This window comes from Tauraco erythrolophus, chromosome 20 (assembly GCF_009769465.1).
Source record: "Tauraco erythrolophus isolate bTauEry1 chromosome 20, bTauEry1.pri, whole genome shotgun sequence".
In the NCBI taxonomy this organism is placed as follows: domain Eukaryota; kingdom Metazoa; phylum Chordata; class Aves; order Musophagiformes; family Musophagidae; genus Tauraco; species Tauraco erythrolophus.
The window spans coordinates 11358231-11378376 of NC_141484.1; the positions used below are offsets into that span (position 1 = coordinate 11358231).

The 20146-nt window shown below is 43.6% G+C and overlaps 1 protein-coding gene across 1 annotated transcript in view; it reads left to right on the top strand.

Annotated features, from left to right (window-relative positions):
* The window catches only part of STX8 (syntaxin 8), a 110439-nt gene that overhangs the window by 15035 nt on the left and 75258 nt on the right, over positions 1 to 20146 (top strand). The window contains exons 5-6 of the mRNA XM_086624065.1: positions 1296 to 1420; positions 2800 to 2892. Of these exons, the coding sequence (XP_086480191.1) occupies positions 1296 to 1420; positions 2800 to 2892 (218 nt within the window). The remainder of the gene's footprint in view (positions 1 to 1295; positions 1421 to 2799; positions 2893 to 20146) is intronic.

Here is a 20146-nt window from a genome sequence, read left to right on the forward strand (position 1 = left end):
CGTGGAGCTGAGCCCCGTATCAGCAGGATGCGTGAGCTCCTCCTCGTTCCACTGATACTCGTGCAGATTTAACTTCTTTTAATACAGAGTTTTGACCACAAAATGATTTTGAACATACGTGTGTCCCATACAACGTTTCAGTATATCTCACAGAGAAGGGACCTGGATTCAATTAAAAAAAAAAAATTAAAATTAAATATAGATCTGAGTGTAATTAAAAAATTTTCAGAATTTGAGAGATTCTAAAAATGCTCTCTGTTCTTGTTTTGTTTGTGGAAGTGCTTTGGGAAAGAACAGGGCAAAGGTAAAACGAAAATACAAATAGGGAGTTTAAAACAAGCAAACCAGAAAGCAAAACCTCTCACTTCTGTACTGCTGTTGAGGAACTGATCTTATGATGACTTTTTCCCCAAATCTGAGTTGTAGTTTTGGGTTCAAGTGGCTCACAGTCTACAATGTTTTTCTTGTAGGAGAAACCAGTGAAAAGCTGAAACACAGAAACCAGAAATCTGGTATTGAGAAAAATATTTAAGTGGCATTTCATTTTACTACTTGAATTTATGTGCCCTGGACATGAAAAACTTGTTTTCCGTTGTAACCAGGGAAGTGTCTCTAACGCGAACAACCTCAAGTCATAATTCTTTTAAAAGAAAACTCGTGACTTGATTACTCTTTCATTTAAGAGTGTGTGTGCCTGGCTTCTTGCTCGTGTTGGTGCCAGACTGGGAGACGCAGGAGAATAACCGTGTAACTTCCAGCTGCAGTCTTTGAAATGCAGAAATGTTCCGGTCAGGATTGCAGAAAATCAGTCATCGCCTCTGATTTGCATCTGTGTTAATGTGCTCATCCTTTCACTGTTGCAAGCTTTCAGGCAGTACCTTGCTGTTTTTAAAATTTGTGTTTTGATCCCAGCAAATTCAGGAATAAGTGTATTCCCAGTAACCCCGTTCTTTTTGTCGTTGTTTTGAAGGCTGTGTCTTCCACACGCAAACAATATTTAATATATTTTACAACGTATGGCGTACATTTCACCACGTAGAAAAGTTAATTCCTTTAGTGCCTTTAGTTAATTCCTAAAGTGCCTTTAGCACTTCTAGGCAGTGTTGGGGAGCCTGCTAAATGCCTTTGTTTTTGGAGATCGTCGGATTCCTCTTGGCTAATTTCTTCTGTGATTGCAGAGAATCACACGGAGCGCCACAAATATGTACACGTCCATCTGTCAGCCAGTCGTGCGAGCACACATTGTATGATGAGCGGCTTTTGGGTTGAAAATTATTTACTGAAGTTATTTTCAGATCCAGCCTAATGACGGGAGGGGTCAAACGAGGTGTAACCAACCCGTGGCTCTTGGAAGAGTCTGAGGAAACCAGAGGGCTTGGCTTTGACGATCTCAGGCAGCAGCAGCGAAGGATCATAGAAGGTACAAGAGTCTTTCTGTTTTTTCTAAGCATCTCTGGGACTCTGAGAGGAGCCCTTATTAGAAAGCCAATAAAATAACCTGTGCTGTTTATTTTCTAGAAGCTTTTTTATTTTCTAGAAATGCCAAACTTAAATTTCCAGGTGGTTGGTTTAGGTATTTGCAGGAGCAGTATTGTGCTTGCAATATTCTTAACTGGAAGCATCTTTGTAAATCAAATTTTCAGAGACCTTACAGGGCATCCCTGATTTTGACCATACTCATGGTTTGGATTTTTGGTGGGATCTCATTATTTGCACTAGTGGTATTGCTGCTGTGCTTCAAGCTGGGGTGTGTTAGATGTATTGCTGAATTGGAACGAGGTAAGAATTAGCTAATCTAAAGAGTCTTTAGATTTCGTCCCTCAGCATCCGTAAGGAATCTCTAACTTCGGAAGTGTTGGAGAACCTCAGCCTGAGGACATCAGGTGGTTAATAAGGTAATTTCTATGCAATTAAAGTATGGAAGTGATCAAATGAAATCAGTCTCCAGATAAGACCCTGGATTTGAAAACATTTATAGCTACATTTCAGGACGATGGCATGAGCTCTGTTCAGATGGTCCAGGAGAAACCTCAAGCTCCAGGTTTTGATTGCACCATGGGTATCCCTTGGGGAGACTGAGAGAGGTATCAGGGCCAGACCTTCATTGTGTTGATGGGAAGGAGGTTCTGTGTGCTGGACAATTTTTGGGCAGCCTAGCTCTGTGCAGCATCGCTGCTGTGCAGTTTGTCAGAGCACCGACACTCCAGCCTCCATCTTGTTCTACTTCTTGTTGGCTTTGGGCAAGGAGAGCTGCATGTTTTGGCTGAGGTGCTTACCAAGGGTTGCCTGGTACCTGCAAACTGGCGTAGCAGAGGTGATCTGGATCTTAATAAAGGAGTGTCTGCAGAGCTGGTGGGAACTTATTAACTTTGCAGCTTTAAAAATCTATTTGAATTCTTTGGTGTTTGCATCACCTGTTTGTCTTTTATTCATGTTAAAAGTTTCTTGGAAAATTTGAAAAGGCTAATCAGGGATCTGTGTGTGTGCCAGAAAATCTCCTGCATTTATGATTGAGTAACAAGCTGAAATGTTGAATTCTTGGATTTTTATTTTTTTTGAGGGACCCTCAGCTAAATGTCCCAGCCAGAGCAGACAAAATAATTACCCATCATTCACATTATTTTAAGAGTGCTGTTGCCCTAAGGATTCATTTTCATGTTCTGTTGATATATTTTTCTTAATAAGTTTTAACTCTTTAAACACAGAATAGATCTTTTTCTTCACTTGTGCATATTTTATGGTACATAGCCTGGCATATCAGCAGGTTTTTTTCATGTAATTTTATATTTTCTGGTGCAGAGCAAGATGCTGGACTTGATGCTCTTTCTTCAATCATATCCCGGCAAAAGCAAATGGGGCAGGAAATTGGGAATGAGCTGGATGAACAGAATGGTAAGAACAAGATTCATAGAGACTCATTTTCCTTCATTGTTATGTAAGCTTGTGTTTTTTTTTCTTGTCACTCCTCATAAAACCGCACTGCTTTTTGCCCACAGAGTAGCAAGATGATGCTGTAAAGGTTTATGCATGAACAAGAACTACAGGTTCTGTCCATTCATGACCTGATTGTTTTGTTGTGTTTCACTGTGTACCCTGCTGTGTGTGTAAAATGTATAACACGGTATGTTTTTGTCAAGCCTGCCTCTTGAAAGAAAAGATCAGTGACTATTTGTACATAGGACAAAATTTTGTTGTTGATATTTCGCGTTTTTCAGTTTTATGACAGTTTTTATGGAAAGCTTTTATGTGTTCCTGGGTTTCACTTGAGTGTTCTTACTCTGTGTCTTTCCTTATTGAGGAAATGGAAGAGTCTTGAGCCAGTGATTGAAGGAGACGTGTTGTATTGTTTGCTACAGATGACTTGGATTTGGAAGGTTTCATGGCATTGAGTGTAGGATCGAATTAAGTGCAATATCGAACTAGAAGAGTACCTATTTTCTTCAAAACGAGCCAGTATCCAAACGGTGGAATTGCTCTCCTGTTAAACATGCTTTGTTACTCACTTAATTGTTCGCCTGACATAAGCTGTCCCTAGGAGAGCAGATCCTCTGCTCTTTCTGACTTTTTCATTCCTTACACTACGGTAAGAGCTCAGTTCGAGCCGTGGAACCCTGCCAGCTGTCTCCCTTGCACAAAGCCTTGAGCTGTATGGTTCGTCCTTGGGTTGTGTTGTACTTAACCAGCGAGAAGGTAAATGTCCTTTTACTTGCTGAGAAATGATACGCTGAAATCGGCTCCTTCCTGAATCTGCAGTTTTTTCCCCTTGTATTTCTCTGCTCAGAGTGAGCAGGTTCCTGTGTTAAGTCGTGTAACACCAAGTGCTACTTGGGAGCTCTGCTCCAGCTGAGAGAAGAACGAACGGCTTTCTCATGTTTGCCTTGCAGACATGGCTAAATCCAGGAGGGACATGAAATGTCTAGGATATGTCTTTGTTTATTGATCTTAAGGTTGTTAAGAAGTGATTTGTGCAGCTGAGAGAAACTATGCTTAGTGGTCTTGTCATATTTTGATCCTCTGCCTCATGTGAGTAAAGACGTTTTCAATTAGAAATATCAGTTTTCTATGTTTCTTCTATTAACTGTTGTTTAAAAAGTCCTATTAATTGCTTTTTTTCCTCTAAATAGAAAACAGGTGGGAAGCATGAGCATGTTTACTAATTCTCTGTGAAACTTTGCTTTCTCATCAGGAAAATATATGATCTGTGTCCCATTTACCTCTGTTGGGGGTAGGGGAAGGTTCCCCAAATCCTTATGTTTTTGGGACTCTGGAGGTAATGTGCATTGTACCATTGCATTTCTGCGTGACCATGCCAGACTTTTTCTAGCAATGAAGCCTTGAAACATCTGTGAAATTGGGAATGCTTTAACCCTCCTCTTCACAAATAATGCCAGTTTTGTTTGACTTGCTTGTCTTACAGATAGTCAGAAAGCCTAGAGCAAAATCCTTAATGTTTTCCTGGGAGCTCTTTTTTTGAGCTGCAGGCAACTCTTTCTCCAAAGGTGGAAACTTCTCTGAGCGCTCAGAATAAAAAGTGGCGAGGATTGCCTGTTGCTGACTGCGGGCCAGATCCTGGGGGAAGAGAAAACGCTGGATTGCCCTTGCTTCTTCTCACTGTCCCAGAATCACGAGAGTAAATCCTGCCAGCCATGTAGGGCGTGTTGTTTGTAGATCTTTAAGGAGTGTGAAAAAGGTGGGAAATAGTCCGACTCTTACAGACAGGGGACCAGATCACTCGGCATTTGGCCTCATCACTACCGAGCAAGTGAAACTCGTGTTTTCCCTGACTTTATGCAGTCCCCTTTTTTTTTTTTTTTGTGGATACAGGGGGATACGGTCAGGCATTTTGTTGCCACTGGCACACTGGAAAAGCTGAAATCCCTAGCAATATTTTCCAGGGGCTACTTTCCCTTTGCGCATCTTATTTTACACCCTGTGCTTAACTATCTACAGACTTCTCGGGCACTTTGCCAGTCTCCTGTCACTGTTACATGCTCAGGTTGATGAGGATAACTGCCCTGTAATTTCCCCTTACTTGGAATCTTTTTCCTTCCTAGTGCTGAGTGATAATGGCATCATCTGTATTGTGGGGAGGCAGGGGAAGTTCATCTTCATTAAGATGCTGCATCAATATTTCTTTCGTTTGAGTCAAATTTTCCATCAGATTGCCTGTTGCTATGGGAAGCTTGACTTCCACTTCCCTGCTTTGGACGTTCCCACCTTCTGCAACTAATTAGGTGTCTTTAGCTTGTTCTGGCATTATGATAAAACATGACTTAATTCAGAAGTAGCTGATAATGTCTCATAGTTAATGAAACAGACTTTAGGGAGCTGGGTAACTGTACTTATTTTTCCAGACAACCTGTTATTCAGACCTGCCTTTCTGCTTCCCTGGCAGCTCAAGCTCTTTCTCCAGCTGAGATCTTTGCACTTCCCAGCTCTTCGAGGTGGCCTGAGGCATTTTCCCTCCAGTGCCAGTTGGTGTAGCTGTGCATTTGCAGATGCAGGAGTATTGGAGGCATCCCGATTAATTATGCAAAGTTTACTTCTCCAGTAGAGTTGGTATGTGTAAATTCTTTTGTGTTTGTTAAATGACTGAAAAATGATTAAACTTTGCTTTTAGAAGGGTAGTTACTTGGCGGTATCTATTTTTACTGCACTGGTGGGCTGACAGGCAGTGCTGAGGAGGTAACGCTTGAGGTTTGTAAGAGGACATCCTGCAAACGGGCCAAGCTGCGGTGGTGGCTGTGCTCTCCAGAAGAGTTAGTCCTTCTCCTTGGGCAGGCTCCTCGGGTGATGCCAGCCTCGCTTAGCTCCACGTCCCCGCAATGCCCATTTTTTAGCCGATCTCTCCGAGCTTCCTTGGTGGTCGCAGACACCAGCGGGGAAAGCTGAGGTGTGATTTTCCCCCCCAGCCTGCCTGACATTGCCCAGAGGAGTTGTGACTGCACCATCCCTGGAGGTGTTCAAGGCCAGATTGGATGGGGCTTTGAGCAACCTGGTGTAGTGGAAGGTGTCCCTGCCCATGGCAGGGGGGTTGGAACTAGATGATCTTGAAGATCCCTTCCAACCCAAACCATTCTGTGAGTCTACGTCCACCCTGGAGCAGGGCACAGCGTGTCCCAGAAAAGCCCATTTCTCCCCACTGACCGTAGAGCGAGCCTGGGGTCGGATGGAGGTGGCTGTTGGCAGACGTCTGCCCCGAGCAGATGAGTCCCATCCTTTGATTTCTTTGGGATGCATCCAAGTTTTAATTGGAGTCTCATGTCATTCTTTACTCAGATTTTTCGCTATAGCTCTGCTCAAAGCTGAGGGTCCTTTTCAAACTTCCTGAGCATAGTATTTTGCAGTGATGAGCAAAATAGAAGCAGGGTACCAGGAGACATTGGGTTTTTCCAGCCTCAGGAGTCTGCTAGCAGTGGGAGAGATGGGGGATTAGCAAAAGAATTTTCCCATCATTAATTCCAAATTTGGCCCCAGAAAAACTTTCTGTAATCCTTTCATCTGTTACATAAAAAAAATAAAAAAAGGGAGAAAAAAAAAATAGTGTAAATGGCCTCTGGCCCTGTTGATGAGGCAATCTAATCTAGTGCAATAATGTTGGAAGAATGCTTTCAGAAATCCTGAATGCTGTTTGTTTTACCCCTATAGAGATGATGTTTTCTCGTTGTGACATGCTTGCATGAGAACCCAGTACTCTGTGACGGGTGGTGAACATTGGTGGCTTGCAAAGCTTGGCGTGTTTGGCATTTTTGCCACGTCACTCTCCGTTTGGTATGCACCGTTGAGGATGGGTTCTTTTGCTTCCGGCTTCTTTAAAATCTGTCAGAGCATAAATATGTTCATAAATGGATAAGCTGCAAAACCAGACCACTGTTCACGTCCTTCACTGGTCAAGAAAATGCTGCACACACTCAGAGTGAATATCCAGGATGTTCTTAACCAAAGTGACTCATTTGAAGTGAATGATCTGTCATAATGATGCTTTAATTACATGGTTATGTAACATTTTTAATTTCTTGTCAAAGGCAGATTTCTAAAGCCAACGCAAAATCGAAGCATTATCTATTTTTATCTTTTATTTTACAAAGCTATTAAAAAAAAAAAAGTTGCAGTGTCACCTCTGGCCATGGCGGGTGGCAAAGGAGCCTCCAAGACAAACTCAGCTCAACCTTTTATTCAGTGCCAGTTCGGTGGTCGAAGCCTGTGACTTGCCTGGTGAGTGGTTGTTGTTAACCCAACACGTGCCCATCAAAATGCGATTTAGAGACTTCACCTGAGGCTGGAGCCCTGCTCTAGCTGTTGCTCTGTGTATGTATAGAGAAATATTCTTGTAAAAAATCAAAGAAAAGGAATTCTAGTGTTCTCAGTGATGCTGAGACTTGTTGAAGTGCAGCAGGGATGCGATTCATCTCTCCTTCTCCGTTCATCAGCGTTCAACCGCGAGCCCGTGGCGTCTGGTGCGGATAACCCAGTCGGTATACGTGCAGTAAAATGCTTCTCCTATAGATTATTTTACATAGCCATTGCCTAATCAAAAGGAGCCCTGAAGTCGTTTCACGTTTCTGTTTATTAAGAACATTTTTGCTGTAGTACAAACTAATTAGCATTGTGTATGGAACATGAATGAGTTATGAGACTAAAACCAGTGGGGGCTGTGGATATATTACCTCATTGTTAGGAGTAGTTTGTAAATACGAAATGATTAAAGATTGGATTTTAATTTTTAAAAAACGTTCATCGGCTTGGCTAAACAACGGGTGTTTTCATCATGTAAAGTTAGTCCTGCACGCTTTGACCCCCCCTTCTGAGATAGTCCTCTGGTCGCTGGGATTTGAAGGTGTTCAGTGTTCTTTGATTCAGGTTTTCTAAAAACCTCTACAGAGAAGCATATGTTTTTAATATTCAGATGTAAAATAACCATCCGTAGCTTGACTGACCTCATACTATGCAGATAGATTTTTATTTTGCTTCCCGAGCTTATTGTACGAAATAGAAATGACTTCAGTTTTACTGGGGAAATGTTCTGTCTTTATTGCACGCTGTTTAGTTGGAGTTAACCCTTCTTAGGGGAAAAATTAACACCCGTGTTAAAGCAGTGATTTTGTCACGAGTGATCTGAGTAGTGGAATGCTTAGTCTCAATATGAACGCTCAGAAGTTGGGGGATGCCAAAACTGAGGTTAAATGACATGTCTCCCGTGTATTTCTAGGCTTAAACCAATCGCACACTGTTCTTCTGCAGGTCCTGCCTCGTTTTGTGCATAGGACTCGATCTCTTCTGGGGTGGAATCGAGTATATGTAATGACAAAAGGTAGCTGTAAGGTCTCTGCCTCGTTCCTTCCAGGTGTGGGAGAACATTTAGTGAGTAAGGCAAGGATTGTAAGAGGTTTTTGCGGTGGCAGCAGCATATAAATTTTGCCTTAGAGCGTAAAACTATCTCTGCTTGTGCCCAGGAGCTCTGTGTGATGGTGATTGACCCATCTTAACCAAGCATTTTCAGAGGTGATTCCCTTCTGTGTGTCTGACTTGGCATTGTAGGGTCTGGTTTTTGGAGATTTTGAGCATTGGCACTTCACACAAATTGGCGTGGGCTGTGCTCTGGGTGTAATGACTCATGGGATGGTTTGAGTTGGAAGGGACCTTTAAATAAAGATCATCTAGTCTATTCTCCATGAACATGAGGAGTATGAAATACTGTTTGAAAGAATAGATAAGGCCTAGTGGGTTTCTAAAAAGAAGTTCAAACCCTCTTTTACTGAACATCCGAAATAAACCTTAACTTAATTTTCTTATTTTTCCTTCGGACTTGGGGATGATAGTGTTTCATCTCCCAAGGAAGCTTTCAAAATCAAAATGCACTCGTACTTAATATCAGGAGGGCCATTGTTGGAAGGTCTGGGAGAAAGCTTTTAACTCTTCAGAGCAGAGTTGGAGTTGTACACAGTCCGTAAGGAGTACAGCCTTTGCTGGATGGTGAGGATAAAATAAAGTATTTGGTATCTGTCAAGGAAGTAAGCCCTGCCTGTGCTGCCTGCTGAAGGAGGTGTGTCATGAAAACTAGGGTTACACTGAGTTTCCCCCGGATTGAAAAAAATGTATCTATGCAAAAGAGTGTTATAGAATTTCCTAACCTTTTAAGTACATGATTTTACTGCTTCAGTGTTTTCAGTGTTTATCTTTAAAGTTTCCTGGTATTCTTAAAAAGAAAACTGAAAAAAACCCCAAAACAAGGAAGCCACTGCAGTATGGATCTGTCTCCAAGCCTGGGTCAGCAGCCAGATGGGAACACCTACACAGGGACCCCTGCAACATAGGCTGACAGGGTAATTTTACCAGTGTTGGATGATGTGGAACAGCACAAGAGGTGTGGGATGTCTTGCCTGTGGGCTTCGTGGATGGTTGCTGACAGCAGAAGTAGAAAAAGAAGTAAGCATCTTTGTGCTCCCTTTCAGGCTCTGGTGGGATGAGTTTCTAGCAGTCACACTTCTGGGAGAACTCTGGTACAGCAAACCAAACTATATGTAGATATTGGGGTTGGAACTAGATGATCTTTGAGGTCCCTTCCAACCCAAACCATTCAGTGTTTCTATGATTGATAAGAGGGCGAGTCTGCAGTGGCTGTCACGTAAGTCCTTGTTAGGAGTCAATTGCGTCAAAGGAGTTTGGAGTTACTCTGGGAGAAGAGCCTTATGAGTAGGGGAAAAGAATTAGGTGTCGTTTTGACTTAAGCATGGCTTTGATGCTGTCTCATGAGACTTTCTTGTCAGCGATCTATGGAAGCATGGGTTGAAATGAATAATCTTCAATAGGTGTGACGTCGATTGGATAATTACACTCAGAAATTAGGAACGGGCTGTTCACAGTTGGAATAGAACTATGTCTTGAGTTGGACTGTGTAGGTCTGTCTGGTTCTGTTCTGTGTTAAGGACATGAATGACGAAGTACACAGTGTGTTTGCTCAACTCCTGTGTAATACAAAGGTGGCAAAGGTGGCAGCTACGTTGGGAGCAATGCTAGAACTCCTCCAAATGATCTTGAGAAACTGGAGTGCCCCTTGGCACCGAGGAAGGGACAGCATGCAGCTTGGGCCAGAACCCTTCAAGGTAATGCGGACGTAGGGAGATGGCCCAGAGGGGTGGGTAAAAGCGTGATTTAAAGCACTGAGGTGTGACCCACCAGGAAGGATGAACTGCTGGGGTAGCTGAGTTTAAAGAGAAGGCCGAGATGGCAACACAAGGTTCTTGATGAAACAAGCTGGTTGGAGAGCAGAGGGAGAAGGCTTTTGGTAATGGAATTGAATCGAGGTCAAAAGGAGCAACTGTCCTTACAACAGCAGTGAAGTGGCACATGTCAGGAGGCTGGGAAGTTCTGGTCGTAGGACATCTTTAAGAACCTGTGTTATTCCTGACAACTTGAGCTGAGTTAGAGTGGGAGATGGACTGCCAGCTCCTCTGTTGTGACTTTCTCTAGCTTGGTCTTTCCTATCTCTTCTACAGCTTGGCTTCCTTCAGACTCCTCATTCTGCTGCTGTTATTGAGTTGATCTTTAATCTCCCCTTCTGAATGTCTCATCCTCATTTTGAAACCACCTGTCAGTATTCCAGCGTTCTTGCTCAACTAGTTCCCCTTCTGGGTCCTTTTCCACCTCCCTCTAGCTGCCGTGTGTCTTGACGTGACAGTGTTGGGGTATTGTAGCTCCTGAGGCCACTGGAGGGTCTTAACACGGAAAACCCAGCATTGTTCAGAAATGGCTGAGATATTTTGGCTGAAACTTTAGTTTATTTTTTTTAAGTTCATCTGGAAACTGACATCCAAGTTGGGAACCTTGAGCCTGAGTTGTTAAAAGTTTTTCATTGTTTTAAGCAACTGAAAATAGGGCCTTTTCATGGGAAACAACCAACGGCCCTAATAGCGAGTGGTGCTACCGAGCCCGTGTGTGGATTTTTATTACGCTGTACGTACACATCATACTGGGAGATGATCCTTTTTCTTTCAGTGTTTTTTTACAGCTTGACACAGCGCTTCCAGAAACAGATAAACCAGCAAGGCACAAGCTGGCTGAGGATAAAAGCTTCTGAAATGTGAGTGGGCTCCTGCACACTCACACACATCCACAATGAGTCTGTCTGGCCTCTTGGCACGCTCCGCGTTTTTCCTTGAATAGTTCAAGCCGTAAAATAACTGTTCAACATTTGTCTTCTCAATTATGTGGATTTTTCCACAGTTAGTCAATCCCTACCTCACCCACACGGCGGTGGGGAGGGGGCACGCTGTCTTCCTTCATCTGCCTTCACGGGGATCAGAAGTGCTGGAGAAATTGCCGCTGAGGAAAAATGAATTTCTAACTATTTTTTTTTTTGAGCCTTTCAGGATTTCTCGATAAAAGTTATGATCTTAAACATCTTGTTTGTTAAGTCTTGTCTTTAGTTTTCTAGCAGGGCTTATGGAGAGCTCTGCTAGGGGTATAAGCCTCACGTTTTAGCAGAAGAGAGTTCTTTTTCTCATCTGCTTCTTCAGCCATTTGATTTAAACTGTTTAAAAAGAAAACAAAACTGAGCTGTACTTGCAGATATTTCAACACTGTGATGATTTTTTTCCGTGTTAATTTAGCTTTTCCCCTCCCCGTTCAAAAAATCTCAAATTGAGACCGTAGAGAGGAGATTTATTTTCCTTGCCTGCTTTCCTACTTTCTTGGGGTGGCTGTCATGCGTCGTAAAGAAGCAGAAAGGCACAAACCTGGTCTGTTCTCCTTTATACCCCTTTTTTTGGGTAAATTGCATACCTGTCTGTGAGCAGCTGAAATTGTATCTCCTGACCTTACAGTCGCTGCTTGCAGGAAAGAAAGGTCGGACATAAATCGCCCCGTGCAGAACACCCTTTGCCAGAAGGTCCAGGATACTGTTACAGAAGTTTCTGTATAATTTAATTTACCCTCATAGATAGTACCAAGGTGTTACATCTGGCTCGTTCTCCTTGAGTGCTGAACCACTGGTTTTTGGCTGAATCAGGGAAGGTTTTGGTTGCATGTTAGAGGCAGCGTCCCAACCGCTTTCTCGCTTGGTCCCCGTGAGCTGCTGCTTGGTGTGAACGGGACCCGTCTGCTTCAGCGTTTTCCAATGATGCCATATCGCTGTCTCTGGGCAATATTTTATTCTCGATTTGTGAAGCACCACTTCAGCTAAAAATAATGGTTTATTTTAAGTATTTGCTATTTGTGGCAACGAAATGCAGCTTGAGAGTTTATACTTCAGTTTATACTTTAAAAGACTTGAACTTCAGTGCTTCCTCTGTCCCCTTCCCTTTTCAGAGGACTTTTTGAGGATTTGTGGGGGGAAAATTAGGTGCCTGTTCTGTCCCACATCGCTGGATAACTTGCTTGCCTAGGTGTCATCGGAAAGGTGGTGATACTCGGGCTTGAAAGGAAGTCATGCTTGGTAGGAACCATATGCTCTTGCGTCATGGTGATTTCGGTGAGTGGGCTGTTGGATGCTTAATAGGCTTTTAATAGATTTCCCAGAAAAGTTGTAGGGTTGAAACCTGAACAGTTACAACACAAGAGAGAATAAGAAACCCATGTTTCCGGGCACGTTGTTATCGTGAGGTATTGCTGGAATCCGAAGAGTGCTTTGAACTGGGTTTACTCACCACTGAGCGGGTTGGTGAGTGTTCTCTAGCAATTCTCCTGCTTTTCCCATTACCTCCGAGTGTACTTCCAGCTCATCTCAGCTTCTCTCTTTGCATGGAGAAACTATCGTCTCTCTCTCCTGTTCTCCTAGACACCGAGTAGAATGTGTTGCTTGTCCAACGTTTATGTCATGCAGCCCTCTGATGATTATGGCTTATCGTGCCTGAAATCACTGGTGCTGGCTTGTTTAGTGTCAGACTGGTGTCCAACAGCACTCAAAATACCAAGCAGGGTTTGTTGCTCCCAAAGAAGCTGGGTGCAGGTCATAGGTGCGACACCATGGGCAGATTTGTCTTGCAGTTTTTAAGTGTTGGATGTTGAGTTTTTAAGAAAGATCAAGTGCCAGAGTTTTGCCTGTAGGGTTTGTGGAAGCTTTTTTTTTATGGAGGGGTTTTAGCCTCTTCTGTGTTAGACCTGTTTCTTTGATGCCAGGTAGATGTAGTGTGAAAAGGAGTTTGGATACAGCGGTGTGGAGTTGAGCTGAGGTGGTAGAGCGGGATGTACTGTTACTTATCAGAGCTCAGGTTTTGAGTTGGAGGTGGGTTGAGATGAGCGCAACCCTTCCCGTAGCCTGGAGGCCTAGTGAAATGCTCCAGACATGTGCTGCAGCAGGTGAGTGTGGATGATGCCATCTACTCCCAGCAATACTGGGGAAAATCCCTTCCAGACTGGTGCTGAGACCGCTCCAGCCCCACTCTTTTACCGAGCGGTCCTGAAACACGGATCTACTTGTGGCATCTGTGTTGAAAATTGATAGACTCTATCACGTTTATCAGTCGCCAGGCAGGTTTAGTTCCTTGCTGATCTGTTCTGCCATAAATAAACGTAACATATGGAATCACTTTGGTAATCAGCACCTCTCAGAACCAGAAAATGAAATGCGACGTCTTGCAATGCTCTGACCATAAGAAGGACAGGAAGCAGGATGGATAAAACTGGTTGCTCTACGTGCTCCGTTGTGCGGTGTTTGACTGGGAAACGACTTTCTTGCTTGTTGAAGTACTGCTTAGATGTTTGTAAAATCTGCTGTTAGATCCAGCCTGGAAGTGGCAGGTCATGCTTGTCTGTATGCAGGCATTGAAACCGGCCCCACGGCAGCCCATTTGTAGGATTTGTGTACACAGTTCATGGCAAGTAGATGGAAGCAGAAATGAGAGTGCTGGGAACAGTTGCTTGCTCAAAGCTGTGTTTCAGTCATAGACATAATTAATGTGACATTAACATGGGAGGCTTTTAAAATGCTGAAGTTAATATCTTAAAGCATCCTGAGGTCACTTAGAAACAGATAAAATAATGGTACTATAATTATTATTAAATATATTATTATAAAATAAAATAATAAATTAACTTTCTTGCAAGCTTGGGTGGAATAAATTTTATGAGCATTTTTTAATTTATTTTTTATTGTGATGTATTAAAATGTGTTTTGTCCATATGCATCCCAAAATAAATCAGATGATATTGGTATTACCTTATTTGTGCCGTGTATTGTGAAAAATATTCTGCCTCGCTGCCTGACTTGAGTCCTTTCCTGTTGTCCTGATGACCTCTGGGTGAGGATGTGATGTGCTTGTTGCCCCCAGTGAACTACTTTTGGTGCTAGACATCAAGAAGAAGAATAATCCTCCAATATGACAGTGGTACAGCTCTTGGACATGGAAGCAGACAAGATTCCTCTTCACTGTCTCCCAAGAGTTCCGTAAGAAACGCTTTAGCATGAAGGGAGTAAATCACATACTTGAAAAAAGATACCGTGATGCGAACCGGCTGGCATCAAAGTGCAGAGGCACTACCAAATGTGTCTCTTGGCTATGTAGACTGCATTGTTCCAAAATAACTGCGGTGGTGTTTGATCTCAAAATTTTGTTGGAAATTTTATCAGAACCAAGTTTTGCTGAAAAGTGCTGGTTTGAGTCCAGAATCTTTAGTCTGAAACATCTGGGCCTCATGGCCTTTTTCCAACCTCACGGTAGAAATTCAAGGGATACCTTTACCTGTGACAAAGTGATTAATTTGGCTTTGGGATAGCGAGACCATGGGGTTCCCAGTTCTAAAGTGGAATGCCTGACGGGTTGACCTGGGGAACCAGAGACTCCAGGTTCCCCTTGACCACTCGGCTGAACCTGCTGCATCAAACTCCCTTTGGTGTTAGCAGAAATGTGGAAAGGAATATTAGTTTCAGGTACCACCAGGGATTTCAGAAGGTTGATTTTGGTCTGTTTTGGGCAGACCTTGTGTAAGAGTAAGATAACATTTGGTATTAACTCCCCAACTCTGTTACTGAGCTTTGTGTTTTCAGTGCCATGTTGAACCTCGAGAGAACAGCGACCCAAATGGAGCAGCTACTGCTGACAAAGGCGTCTGAATCTCTCTGGTAGGACGTGGTTGCAAACGCTCGAGGTGGTGATGCCCTGCAGCAGTGGTGGGGAGAGGTGATCCCTGTCCAGTTCCTCCCTTCGTAAAGACTGCAGAGGAAAGTCTTACTTTTGGGAGTGGAGAGGAGGTTTTTGTTTCTTGCTGGTTGCTCGTCGTGGGCTTATTTATTTATTTTTTGGGTGAGAGAATTATAGTGAGAAAAGTGGTGATTTTGAGAATAAACTCAGGAATTATTTATTTTACTGTGTTGAAACTCTTCTGATTGTTTTTATCCTGCAGAGGTCTAGTATTGCTGCTGTAGCATAGATGCATAATGTGGGAGGGGACTGATGCTGGTCTCTGAGATGGTCCTTAGTTTGAGGAAAAACCCATCACAACTTGGCTGAGGTCTGAAATCTCCCTGAAGATGCTCTGATAAAGCCATGTTCATTTGTCTGCTTTGTTTGCTTCAGCTAACGTGTCCCTGAGCAAGCTTTGCCTTGGGCTTGTAGGGGTGAGTAGAACTTCACCCTTTTCCAGGGTTCAGAGGCCGGGATAACGTGGAGAGAAAGCAGGAGATGCCCGTTGGCACTACGGTGTTCAGCAGGAATGAGCTGTGAGCCAGGGCAGTGTCTGAGAGGAATAAATTCCAGGGAGGGATCATTCCAGGCTGGAGCACTTCGGGACAGTGGCCCAAGCAAGCTGGGGGACTGGGCTGGTACCTCTTAAATTTGGTGTTCTTTGCCTCTTGAACTCCAGCATCCCACCTGGGCGTCTCGCTGGATATAGCTGTGCTTGCAGTTAGGAAGTAGCTCTGTTACCTGCTGTTATTTTGGAATATCAACATTTTCCGTATCCTTGTGTTATCCAGTTGCTATGCAACAGGGTGTGGGTATCACATTACTGTAATTGGGTTTTCAACCAGTGGTTGTAGATAACGTGGGGTTTTGCCAAAGAAAATTAGCAGTGAGAATTGAACTCTGAAGTGGCCTTCCGAAACACGATATTTTAAATGAATAGAAAATCAGATAAGCTGGGAGGAAAGCTTCCTCCTGGTTGAGCTTAGGACATAGACTACTTGTTATGTAATAGTTCCCATTATAAATAAGTATTTTCACTTGGAAATTATTGTCGGGACCAAGCTGTGAGCACCAGCTGTGAATAGAAAGGGAGGGCTGTAGTGTGGTACACATCCATGTGCTGATGGTCAAAGAGCTTGTGAAAATTTGGGCTGGATTATGTGTTTACTGGTTCATCTATGTGGCAGCTGGGGTCAGTGTTGGCCAGTTGGGTTTTTCCCACTGTTTTATGGTACTTCACTAACCATAGGTAATTGTAGTGGTGCTTAAACTTGAATAGAGCCTCTTTAGCTTAAGTGTAGTGCTTTCCACTAGTGAAGCTGTTGTGACTTCACTTCTTGCAGAAAAACTGGCGTTTGATGCTTTGTTACAGTAGGAGCTATAATAGTTTTGCTTATGGGTAGCGTGGGTGGTGTGTTTTCAATGAAAGGAAAATTACTTTCATAGCTGGAGACCACAGGACTTTTGTGAGGGAGAGTCTGAAGGTTTGTATGTAAAATCAGTGTATTCCTCCTTTTTGTGACAGGGCTACACCTTCACCCACAAGGGTTGGTGCTTCCTTTTGAAGCAGAGAGGTTGGACATTCAGTGAGCATGAAGGAGGTAGAAGAGCACTGATAGGAGAGGTTATTCACATCTGGGCGTTGTGCTAACTGAAAATTACTTTTAGTAAATGACTCTTAGTAACCTCCTGTTCTTCCCCAGTTCATTGTCATTCCAGAGACTTGTCTAATCCCTCCCCTCCAGTTCTGTTCTCCGCTTCCTGAAACTTATTTTCAAAGTTTTCTTGTGCTTGACCAAAGCTAGAGACAACAGATTTAACCTGATCAGTGGTTTGCCGTACTGAGCTCTGTATTCTTCCTTTCAGAGCAGACTGGGTGATCGTAGGGCCTTTGCTCAGCATCCATTTGTTGAAATCTGGGCCTGCTGACGTGTAGACATGGCAGGACTAAGCGGGGTGGGTGGCTGTAGGGTGCACAGTAATGTCTGTTAGGAAAGGGGGTCTGGTGCTGCTTGTTGAATGTTGGCTGGAGGCAAGGAGAAGCTTGGTGGGACTTCCAGCCCAGCACCTGACAACTTTTTGTTCTTCTTGTGCCTCTGGGGTGCTACTGGCAGAAAATAAGCTCGTTTTCCTCACCATGGAGCCACTTGTGTGATGGGGCACAAAGGACCTTTAATCACTCTCTGGGAAGCGGAGCTGAAGGTGGGCAAGGATGTTCTGGTTTGCAGTTGCCAGCAAGTTCTTGTTTGGTCCCCTCTTCTGGGGTCTCCAGCCTTCTCTGGGGAAGGAGCTACTTGATGCTGTATCTTCCTTCTTTGTGTTTTCCAAAAAGTATTGTTAGGAATGCTGGGGGGTGGGGGAGTGGTGGGGGTTTTGGCTTCTCTCCCTTTCTCATTGCGTTCTGTGAATGTTTTTACTTACTGGTTCTGTGATGGCTTTTTAGCAGTGGTACTACCAGTTAAAGCGGGAGAGTCACGAGTGTGGCGATGCTGCTTCTGGCCGCTGAGCAGCCAGTGACCTCTGAATGCAGTCTTGGAGAATTTGGGGGTCACTTTTTATAATGCTGCATCACCTTCTCACCTGGAAGGCTGTTTTGAAAACCAGAAGGTAAATGAGAGACACTAACATCTGAGTTGGGGACTGACTCCACCGTCCCTTAACGCTTGAAACAGATCTTATCTTCCGGGCAAGGAGCTGGGAAAGGAAACCGGTGTATTTAGGCGACTTTAGCGCTGACCCATGTCGGCGTTCAGGACGGAACACCTTGGGATCTGCCTCCCCACGGTGCAGTTCGATGTGGGAGAGGCACGTTTCTGTTTCGCTTCCTAACGAAAGGGAACTCTTTGAAATGAGAGTAAAGCCCAAATCTGCTGTGTGCCTCCTAACGGGCTCTGTGTCAAACTGGGATTCGGTTGGAAGAGAATGGCGAGAGAGGGTTTGTTAGGTGGTGGAAGGTTGCACCCCTTGGAAGCAAACATAAATCGGAAACATAATAATTAAAGCTGTTTTAAAAGAAGTTTTAGCTTTATTATAAGCGTAAGGCAAATTTCTCTCTCCGCTTTCTGCTGAGTAGTCACAGTGCAACTGTGATGGCATTGGAAACAAAATTTGCAAGGCTGTCCTTGTAGGGCAAGTGATGTGCCAGCCCCTTAGAAACTCAAATAATCTGTTCTCCAAAGGGCTGTGCCAATTCCCCGTTTTCAGTAGGACACAGACATCCTCACCCAGCCTCAGCTGAGTCCCTCAGCTTTCCTGTCTCCGGTACTCTTGGTGTGGTGCTCAGGCTGCAGATGGGTGAGATCAGCTACGCTGAGTATCTGTGTCTCTATTTCGGTTTTATTCTGATGGTGAGAGTTGTTGCTGGAAGAGAAGCTGTCAGGATTTTGTAAATAATGGAGAAAAAAAATTAATGCAAGGGGGAAAAACCTTTTAAAGACAGCGTTTTTGCCAGACTTGGCACTACTTCACCCTGTTTTCAGCTTGATAACAAGCTGAATCAGATCATTTAGGATGTGCGTGGAGTTTTGCCTGTTTGATATGTTTAAAAGGTGGTTGTGTTTATTTTTATCATAAAAATCTTTATGTATTTGATGTGAAACTGAATCGAAGGATGATCAGCATTCTTATCTACAAAGACACAATGCAGGTGTGAACCTGATCCTTGCTTTCAGGCAGCTACAGGAATCATCTCGAGAGGAAGGTAAATGAAGTGCCATGCATGAAATGCCCAGGAACTGTTTTCTCTTCTGCTCTACAAGTCCCGGTGGATGTTTGCTAACATCATCTACTTATTTAAGAGGACCTTAATTAGTTAAGAGGACCTTAATTAGTAGATATGAATTAGTAAATATTTACTGTCTGTTGGACTGAAGATGCTTGGCTGTTCTGCAGGACTTGGTGACACTTGGTCTATCAGAGCGTGTCAGGAGACCTTGTTTGAATAAAGATGGAGGGAAGTGGTGTGGGACCTCGGGAGTTTTGTGGCCTGGCTTCTTGTCCAACTCACTAATGTCGTCCATGCTGTTAAATCATGACAATTGAACAGTTTATACTCTGAAATTAGTAGGAAGATGAAGAAAAACACTCTCATTTCAGAGCTGCCAAGAGCCTTTATAAGGAATATGTTTTAAGCAAGTCTCCCAAAACAATATTTAAAGAAATTTGAAGGGGAAAACCAGTCTTAACAGGGATTGAATGGAGCAGCTGGACATTAAAAGCAGCAGATATTGTCTGCCTAAAGTCGTGTGAATGTACTGATGTCACCAAAACACAGACGCAGCAGAAAAGCCATTCTTCAGTTGTGGGATAAAAACATGTCATAAACCGACTGGCACTATTGACTTGAGTGAGAGAATTTGTTTTTTGGAAGGAGGGAGCCTTTCCAATAGTTCTCACTAACAGTTACTGTATGAAAATGAGCTGCAGGCACTGCATGGTCGTCGTCCTGCCCATCCATCCTCGATAACTCGGCTTGTTCATTGCTGCTCTGCCAAAGTTTCCATCAGATCCTCTGGTGTTTCTGGATCAGAGGGGTGGTGGTAACCACTGAAATTTCAAAATGTAGCTTGGCTCAGAAGATCCTGGGTAAATTAGGAAGACGTATCATTGCTGGCAGTGGCTGTCAGACGTTGCTTCTCTTCTTTCTGCCCGAAGCTGAAAACCACTTGGCTGCTAATACAGACAGCCTCGAGCTGTCACGAGTGCTGTAGTGACCCCTCATGTATCAGTCTGCCTTTGTGTTGCTTCCTTCAGAAGATGGTCTTGTTCTCCAACCCCCAAACTCGATCTCTTTTTTAATGCCAGCAAAAGGAGTTGGGAGTTGAGCTGGTGGCCGCTGCTGTGAACGTATGGTAACTTCTACACGGTGAGCAGGGGTTCAGAGGCATAAATGAATTCAGTGCTCGCCGATGCTATTCACATGCAATCTGCTTTTTGGATCTGTTTTAGGGGTTGGAAGACTCCCTTCTTCTGGAAAAAACGGGGAGGAGTGGGGGAAAAGAAATCCAACAATTTAATACGTTTCAACG